The 9,892-nt window shown below is 33.7% G+C and overlaps 2 protein-coding genes across 2 annotated transcripts in view; both read left to right on the top strand.

Annotated features, from left to right (window-relative positions):
• Positions 1-2,400, top strand: part of LOC129360598 (uncharacterized) — a 4,213-nt gene extending 1,813 nt beyond the window's left edge. The window contains exons 2-5 of the mRNA XM_055030923.1: positions 543-801; positions 1,838-2,194; positions 2,277-2,296; positions 2,380-2,400. Of these exons, the coding sequence (XP_054886898.1) occupies positions 543-801; positions 1,838-2,194; positions 2,277-2,296; positions 2,380-2,400 (657 nt within the window). The remainder of the gene's footprint in view (positions 1-542; positions 802-1,837; positions 2,195-2,276; positions 2,297-2,379) is intronic.
• Positions 2,401-4,098: 1,698 nt separating this feature from the next.
• On the top strand, positions 4,099-8,983 carry LOC129360597 (uncharacterized). Its single transcript, XM_055030922.1, has 6 exons — positions 4,099-4,180; positions 6,894-7,217; positions 7,894-8,247; positions 8,341-8,466; positions 8,607-8,638; positions 8,732-8,983. The coding sequence occupies exons 1-6, from the start codon at positions 4,099-4,101 to the stop codon at positions 8,873-8,875; spliced, it is 1,062 nt and encodes a 353-aa protein (XP_054886897.1). The 3' UTR covers positions 8,876-8,983.
• The last annotated feature ends 909 nt before the right edge of the window (positions 8,984-9,892 follow it).

Below are 9,892 nucleotides of genomic sequence, written 5' to 3'. Positions count from 1 at the left end.
CTTTTCAAAACATTTATATTTCAGACCAGAAAAGACCTGATACAGGACCTGTGAGTTGAGATGTCATAATGTTTATGTTGCTGAAACACCAAATGTTTGGTGCAATTGCCTGGCTTTTATTTTAATTGCCCAGAAGGGCACTTTGGAAACTTTTAGTAACACCACTAAGTGTAATTGCAGTGGGTTTTTCAAAGAACATTTCTTTACTGTGGCAGGAAGTGCACTTTGATTGTGAATGCTGTCGTAGCCAATCAGATGCATTTGACTGTAGATCTCTATACCTCCCCCTGTTATTTAAGAATCAAGGGTCTCAATGAAGGCAGTGTCAGCATGTTTCTATTATGGGCTTCACTGTTTCTTCTTCACCGAGGGCGTAAGTAACATTTTATCAGTTAAGCAACTGAATGAGGAGCAATTTTTGATGGCAATAAATTTTTTTTGTGTGTTCATTGTTGTTTTTATTAAATGATACAGATTGTTTGGTCCCAGTGGTCACGGTTCAACTTGGTGATCCTGTGACTTTGTCTTGTGCTTTTTTGGAGAAATTTCAAAGCACCGCATGGCTTCATTGGTACAAACAGAGTGCAGGAGATACTCTGAAACTCATTGTGTTGCAGCAGAAAAGCATAAAACCCAATTACAAACAAAATGCGTCTACCTCAAGAATAGCAGCAACAAATGATGATAAATTCAGCAATCTAACCATTCTGAAGACAGTTCTACAAGATGAAGGAATGTATCACTGTGCTCACATGGACTGGACTGAATCCGCTTGGACTGGGACTTATTTATCCGTAAAAGGTAAAGATTTAACATTTAACATTTTTTTCTGTTTGAATCTGCCTCTTTTTTCCCCCAAAACATGGCTCCACTTGGACTGGAGAATCAAGTTTAACTAGAAAGAAATACGTTAGACATTGATCCAGCTCTCTGATCAATACAATTTGTGACCTTCAGTCATAAATGATTGACTATTTTTAATATGCAATGAGATAAATTACTCATGCGACACTTGTTTTTAGATTTAAAATTAATCTCTTTTTTGGCATCTCTGCCAAAATAAGTACTCGTAATTCTTTGGGTATTTAAGAATTTTTCTCTATATATATATTCCACTGATGTCTCTGAAAATTGGCTGAGATATCAAGCAATTGTCTATCAATATAGTACACCTTCAAATAACGACCATATTCTATTTATTGTTTAAATGTAATTTAATACTAAGCCTTGGACGAACAAATCTTTTCTTTTTTACACTACAGATTGCTGCTTTTGAAAAGAACAGACATCCACAATAAAGCAATAATGATAACACTAGGAGTTTGTTGAAAAAATGATTTTTGCTTAATAGGATGAAAAACAGCAACTCTGATCAGCATTGCTGGACAAAGAAAGTTTGTGGTTAAATAAAATAGCAAGATTAAAAAATATTGGCCTTGTGTCACTGAAACCCACATCCAAACACAAGAAAATGCAGGCAAATATAACTGATAAACTACATGAGCCTCAGTAATTTGAATTTGGCTTGTTTCAAATTATTTATGAGTTACATTTTAAAAATATATCAAAAAAGAAAACAGTAATTTCTTCTTTGTTTCTTGCTTTTTTGTTGTTGTTTTTTTTTTTTTACAACGAACTAAGCTACGTTTATTTAGATCAGCAAAGTTGACATAATTATCAATAAAAAAAGCCTGAAAATATGTAAATAAACATCAATAAAACATTTTTCAGGTTAAACTGAAATAGATAACTTCTTACTTTTGACTTCAAGATTCAAATTATTTTTATCTTAAATAAAAATAGTACAACTTTAATATATAATTTCATGTCTTCATAGCAAACTCCAGGACGACATCAAGCTACGCTGTTCTGCAGAAGCCAGTTTCTGAACCTGCCCGTCCAACAGACTTAGAGACGCTGCAGTGTTCAATCATCTCTGAGTCTGAGGACGAAGCCTGTTCAGGAGAACTCAGTGTGTTCTGGTTCAGGACCGAATCAGAACAGGCCTATCCAGAAATTATCCACACAAATGACAAAGGACTTCGTCACTGTGAGAACACAGCGACATTGAACACTCAAAAGAAATGTAGTTACAGCTTTTCTAAGAACTTCAGCTCTTCTGACAAGGGAACATTTTACTGCGCTGTGGCAACATGTGGAGAGATATTATTTGGAAATGGAATTAAAACAGCAGGTAAGATTTTTGTACTTCTAATACTGATGCAAATATTACTTCTTTTAAGACAATGATATATTTTTTTCACCTTGTTTTGCAGATCAGTCAGCAAGTCCCAAAGTTAATATGCTGATGATCATAATAATCTGCTTAGGCATCTCTGTGACTTTAAATATCGGTTTTATCTGCCACCACACTCGAAGATCACGGTGTGGAAACTTTAAAGGTAAGTTGTATCTTTTGTCTTGCTGTATTTGAAACAACAAATAAAGACCTAAATAATCTACTTTGAAGTAAAACTGAACTTTCGAGCAAACCATTGAGAACTGTTTTTCAACAGCAAAACAGAATGAGAATCAACTGGATAATATTGTAAGTGACCTATATATAATTGTGTTTAAAAGTCTAATATATACCTGCATGTCACATGAAACTAAAATTTTATGTAATATTTTCTTTCTGCTCAGTCGGTAAATGGACAGGACCTGAACTACGCTGCATTACATTTTGATGAAAGGAAAACACCAAGAGGAAATATAAATCGACAAGTGAAAACTGAAGACAGTGTGTATTCACGGGTTAAACATGATGTAAATATGACATAGCACAGTGTTTATATGAACAGATGTAGATTCATATTAATCCTCTGAATAATTAAGGCCATCATATTTGTGGTTCTGTAATGTCTTAATATTTGAAACAAGTTCAAACTGCCCTCATGTGGAATGAAGTTTCTCATATTTTCTTATGTAATTATATATTTCTGCTCAAATTGCAATTTTTAAAAAGAATATACAAAATGTAAGATGTTATTATTGCAATGTAATTGGGACTTGCCAATAAACTATCTTTTTTGAACTTATTTTAAAGGCCAGTCTGCTCAAATATAAAGTTATTGCTCTTTTAACGATTCAGTTTTTCTTTATACCTCTTTAAGCAGTTAAAACCTCATTGACAACCAGCGAGCTTGATGGTTAATTTCAAATGGTTTTAAATGTGGATTTAGAAAATTGTTATTAAAAATATATTTTTTAAATTCTCCTACACACCCTATTTAGTGATATACTTTATGCTGTTCCTTATATCACAGCGTGTATGTGATATATGCTACGATATATGGAACAGCACATATCACAGACACAGACAGTGTTTATAGACACTGTGTCTGTAAACACAGACAGTTTATTCCTGTCTGTGTTTACAGGGATTAACACAGGCGTTACGTTTATTTGTATATTAAACCACAACTCAGCAACAATGCAGCTCAAAGTGCCTTACACCATAAAACCAAACATGAACAAATCTGAAATAAGGCAGAAAAACAGACCATTTTGAAATAAAAAACGAGTTCTCATAGTAACACTATCAACATGTGATTAAGTGTAAAAATATTCTTGTGTGCACGCTGTGGATGAAATCAACATTAGCATACACCAGGGATGCTTAAGTTCAGTCCTCAGGAGCTACTGTACTGCAACAGACCAAACTCAAATGGTTGAATTCCCTCACCAGCAGTCATTCAGCATTTAACAGGCCTGGTAACGAGCCATTCATTGGATTCAGATGTGATAGAGCAGGGACGCATCTGAAAGGACGATAGCTCTCAAGGTCTGGACTTGAGCTCTCTCACTAGACACTCTCTGAAAAGGATCCTAAAGAGAAACAGACTGCGCGGAAGAAAAAAATCAGTCTGATTCTCTAGATCACAAACGTCAAATTAATTATCTATGATCCCCTGGATGATATTTAATTACTTTTAGAACTGGCCACAGGCCACAGCCACCCACTGGCATATTGCACGCACCAACACTACATTGCCCACAATGCAACAATAGCCCTCAAAGTCGCTGCAGCGCAAACAAGCGGCTTCATTTTTTATCTGCAAAGCAGAGATCAATTTTCATTTACCCCCCTCCTCCAAAATGGCTAAACGTAAGGTGGACGCTGAGGACAGGGGGTTTCAAGCCAGGTGGGAGGTAGAGTACATGTTCACGGAGGTAAAAGGCAAACCTGTGTGTCTTCTTTGTGAAGAAAGTTTGACTGAAATGAAAGAATATAATCTAAGAAAGCGTCATCAAACTTCTCAGAAACACAGACAAAAACAAGAATATGGACATCAGATCAGAATAGCACATTTTCAGTTTATAATGCATGCACTTTCATTTATATATTTATCTTGATATTAAGAAACATATTTTGTTTGTCAAAACGATTTAATTTTTTTTGCTTGTTTGCCTGTTGAAAATCCATAATAAGCTGGAGTAAATGTCATTTCAGACAATGCATATAGATAGTTAAAAATCCAATGACAGACTACCAATGGTTTCACTTACGTGGTTATCTTTATTCTCCACCATTTGTTGATTATTTTGATGATACAAAACTCACTTGTTTGCCATCATAAAACCATCCAAACTCAATTCTTCATCATCCCTGAGAGTCATCATCCATAGAGTCAGTAACTTTTGGATCAATCTGTGTAGACAGAAATTTGTATTAGAACTCACAGTTAAACATGGAACCTAGTGCAAGATACACTGGCAACACAACGAGGGAGTGCACTCACATACAAAATCGGTTTGTCATTTTTTTCACATAGAATGGTGTTTTAAGGGTAAAATGTTTATTATTTGCATAAACTATATTTTAAAATTACTACATACTTTCATTCAATGAATGCATTCAATCCCACTATGCCGCTGTGTGCATAATTTTAAACAAGGCACGTGACACACAAAGTGAAGCTGAAACAATTATTAAAAAAAAAAAATTAAATTACTATTGGTTTAATTTAACTCAATTTAATAATGTCAGGCTGTAGTATGGTAGCCAGAACAAAACATTTTGTCTTATGATTACTGTTTGTTTATGATACTGTACAAATCAATGACCATAAATAACGTGCTCCTCTTCCACGCATAAAACAAAGTGATGGCGCATCTGTATCCGAGTATGCTGATTTCCCACTATTGCGCATTGTTGTCAATGCATACGACTGCCATTGTCTGGATGAAATTATTACATTTTTATAAAAAAAGGATTATGTTTATACAATATATTACCATTTTTGTACAATATAATTACGGAATAACATGATAGCTGGAAAATGCTTCCATAGAAGTCAGCAATGTATTTACTTGCACTTGAAAATCAAAATTTAGAAAGTAAGCACTGGTTTAAAACTAGGAGTGCAAATAAATTTTATAGGGAATTTTGTAATGCTTTGGGCTTTATACAATGTTATTCCCTCACCGAAAACATACCTGAAATCTCTCTTTGGTTCATTCATGTATCTTTGGGGGATCTTCAAGTCTCACATAAAAGCCACATTAGGACTTGCCTAAACGTTTGGTCTAACAAAACTCTGCCTGTTTCCACAAAGCTCCTTCTTGAAGCTGCAGTCTGCAGTGAAGCTTCTGCTACTCAAAGTGCAATAAGCATAACCAAGTGCAAAGTGGATAGAAATTAAAATAGTTTTCAGATGGATTTAATTTCTGTGTCAAAAAGATCTGACATAGAAATTAGGGTTTAATTATCGGTAAGGCAGAATCATCAAGATTTCTAAAAACAAAGGCATCAAATATTTTACTCTCTATATAATAAATGTATCCAATATATATATTTGCCTTTTTTAAATGAGTGACAAAAAAATACTTGAGTTTTTGTATGTTGCATTCAAAGATCATTGGGTATTTGCTTGGCCCTGAGTTTCATTGACCAGGAGGGCACTTTGGAAACTTTTAGTAACACCACTAAGTATAATTGTAGTGGGTTTTTCAAAGAAAATTGCTTTACTGTGGCAGGAAGTGCACTTTGATTGTGTATGCTATCGTAGCCAATCAGATGCATTTTACTGTAGATCTGGTTCTTCCAGCCACCAGTTAAAAAAGCTACAGGATTAAAGGATTTTTTTTAATTGTCTGATAAAAACAATTGTCAAATAAAGCAGATCATAGATAAATGCAACTAAAAGCTCCAAGAATATTTTGCAAAAACTCAAAGCAACAAATGACATCAACTGGAACTTCGTGTGTTAAATTATCAGATGCTAAATTATCATCTGATAATTTATCCACAATAATCCCTTTTTCTGATGTGATAATTTAATCCCAACTCTATGGACACAATTTGAAATTTAGATTCCCTTTCCATTATTTTATATTTAGTCCTATAAACAGGAAGTGTGTGCTTGAATACACTCCCCTGAAATAATAGTGATTAAATAGTGTTTGAAAACATCTTTTCAAAACATTTATATTTCAGACCAGAAAAGACCTGATACAGGATCTGTGAGTTGAGATGTCATAATGTTTACGTTGCTGAAACACCAGATGTTTGGTGCAATTGCCTGGCTTTTATTTTAATTGCCCAGAAGGGCACTTTGGAAACTTTTAGTAACACCACTAAGTGTAATTGCAGTGGGTTTTTCAAAGAACATTGCTTTACTGTGGCAGGAAGTGCACTTTGATTGTGAATGCTGTCGTAGCCAATCAGATGCATTTGACTGTAGATCTCTATACCTCCCCCTGTTATTTAAGAATCAAGGGTCTCAATGAAGGCAGTGTCAGCATGTTTCTATTATGGGCTTCACTGTTTCTTCTTCACCGAGGGCGTAAGTACCATCAGTTAAGTAACTGAATGATATAAAATTTCTTACGTCCATTAAATATTTTCATGTTTTTCTTTATTGTTTTCATGTATTTTTTTAATGATACAGATTGTTTGGTCCCAGTGGTCACGGTTCAACTTGGTGAACCTGTGACTTTGTCTTGTGCTTTTTCGAAGAGACTTCAGAGCACATGGCTTCATTGGTACAAACAGAGTGCGGGAGACACTCTAAAATTTATTGTGATGCAACAGAAAAGCATAGACCCAAAATACGATCCAAATTTACCTAATTCAAGAATAAAAGCAACAAATGATGATAAATTCAGCAATCTAACGATTATGAAGACAGTTCTGCAAGATGAAGGAATGTATCACTGTGCTCAACTGGACTGGACTAAATCTATTTGGAGTGCAACTTACTTGTCTGTGAAAGGTAAGCATGTGGTCTCCTCATTTAAATGTTTTGTAATAAACACAAGTTTTTTATATACAAAAACTCATAGCCACACTGGGCACAAAGTGAAAGATGCCAAGATGCCTCTTTACTACTTTACCCATATGACCAATTCATTTTATGAGTTTCACAAAATGAATTTGAATTTGTGAGTAAAATGTTTATAAATGATTAATGAGTCTTACACATTTTTCTTTTTAATAACAAACTCTGCCTTGCATACAAAATAAAATTATTTTAAAATATGTCAACCTATCCACACAGTGATTATCTAAACAAAAATATATATTTCAGAATTTCCTAAATGCACAAAAATTATGCGCAAAAACGTTATTAATTGCAGGGTCTAATATGTCATGTTTAAAATAAACAGCAACAACATAAATGAATTTGTTGTAGATGAAAATTAAATAAATTATATGGTTGTAGACAAAGTTAACTTCTATATTCTTCAATATTTGTCCATGATGCCTTAGAAAAGTTTATGCTTAGTTCTTGAATAATGATGAAATATATTTGAGTTCTACCGATAGTTATACTAATTTGACAAATTTATGAAGTGATTTAAGAAATAGGTAACTTATTTCTTTGTATTTGTTCCCTTTATTTTTTTTTTTGTCGAGAGTTCAATCTATGCTCTTTAATTTCTTCATAGGAAAATCTTCAAACACAGTGAGCTACAGTGTTCTTCAGAACCCAGTTTCTGATCCGGTCCATCCAGCAGATTCAGAGACTCTGCAGTGTTCAGTCCTCTCTGAGTCTGAGGACAAAGCCTGTTCAGGAGAACTCAGTGTGTTCTGGTTTAGAACTGGATCAGAACAGTCACATCCAAATATCATCTACACTCATGACAAAGGACTGCATAATTGTGAGAACACGTTGACATCAAATGCTCAGAAAAAATGTAGTTACAGATTTTCTAAAAACTTAAACTCCTCTGATACATTGTACTGTGCTGTGGCAACATGTGGAGAGATATTATTTGGAAAAGAAACTAAACCAACAGCAGGTATGATTTTTGTACATAAAGTCTGATTCTTTAAGCTATGCAAATGCCACTTCTTTAAAGACAGTGACATCTTCTTTCCCACTTGTTTTTCAGATCAATCACCAAGTTCTGAAGTTAATGTGCTGATGATCGTAATAATCTGCTTGGCCATTTCCTTGACTATAAATATTGTTTTTATTTGTCACCGAACTCAAATGTCACCATGTAGAAACTTTAAAGGTAAGCTTTATTTGCTGTATTACTATTTTTGTGCTACAACATAAATTGTTAAAAAAACAAAAACACATATAAATGAAATGCTTTTGAAATAAAACACTATAAATAAAAGTGTACCTTTTTGTTAAAATTTATTTCAACAGCAAAACACAATGAGAATCAACCAGAAAATTTTGTAAGTGCATATTTTCAAATAACTAATATTTGTATATAATGCTTTATGTTAGTGTTGACTAAAAGTTTAATGAATTTTATTCTTTCCACTCAGACTAAAGATGAACAAGATATGAACTACGCTGCCTTACATTTTGATGATAGAAAAACTTCAAGAGGAAAGATAAAAAGACAACCGAAAACTGAAGAAAGCGTGTATTCACAGGTCAAATCTGAATTTGCAGATGCTCAGTATTGATAACAACAAAATGTTGTAGATTCAAATCGGTCCACAGCAAGATTTGAGAAATAAATTGAGAGACATCATAATTTACTAATGCATCATCTTCTTTTAACAACTTAAAATCAGAGAAACTTAAACTTCCCCGATTGTGTTTCTTTTATTCTGAGGTTTGGCAACAGTTTTATGTATAAATCTTTGCACTCTAAATATCTGCACACTTCTTGAAAACTGTAAAACTCCTTCCTTTAAATTAAAGCTAAAGTCCTATTTGTCGCTATTGAATAAAAATTGGAAAATCATAAAGTGTAGTTTTTTTTGATGCTGTCCTTTTGTTACTGCAATGTAATAGTTTTTGCCTGCTTCTTGTTTTATTCTCCTACACTAAGAACTTTGAATTACCTTATTGCTGAAATTGTGCAATACAATTAAAATGATTTTGCCTTTCCTTCTGGATCCTTTGATAAGTGTATAAATCCTCCATAATCCTCCATCTCTGCCATAAGCATATTTAGCAGAGGTTAGCACTCCTCCTGGCTCTGATTGGTTGTTTTTTTATTTTTTATTTTTTTTAAATAGTAAAAGTTCAAATTTTCGTCTTGCCCCCTTCATGGTGTGTCCTGGATTACTGGCGCCTTAGCATTTGCCTATATATCCTTTGCCATTGGCTGGTCCTGTGTCAAAGGAACTCATAGCTAAATTGGGTTGTGCTTTACTTGTGTGCCACCACAGTATCTCACATCATATGTATTAAATCAGTGAATAAATAAAATTTATATATTTTTAGAACTCAATAATTTCAATAAGCCAGACAAAAGTCTGCACACTTTCTCAGTTCTAGCTATCTGTTGATTGTCAATAGTAGAAATGCATTGCAGAGAAATATAATTATAAATTATAAATATATATATTATTATGAATATATATAAATACCCCTCAAAGTGAAACTTTGAGGGGTATTTTCTCACTCATCTTGATGGCAGGGTGCCAACATTCAAATGGCCTTACCCATCCATCCATCCATCCATCCATCCA

The sequence above is a fragment of the Poeciliopsis prolifica genome, unplaced genomic scaffold (assembly GCF_027474105.1).
Source record: "Poeciliopsis prolifica strain line A6 unplaced genomic scaffold, Auburn_PproV2 SCAFFOLD006, whole genome shotgun sequence".
Taxonomy (NCBI): domain Eukaryota; kingdom Metazoa; phylum Chordata; class Actinopteri; order Cyprinodontiformes; family Poeciliidae; genus Poeciliopsis; species Poeciliopsis prolifica.
The sequence above is the reverse complement of the archived record's forward strand: the minus strand, read 5'-3'. Positions and strand labels throughout refer to the sequence as shown.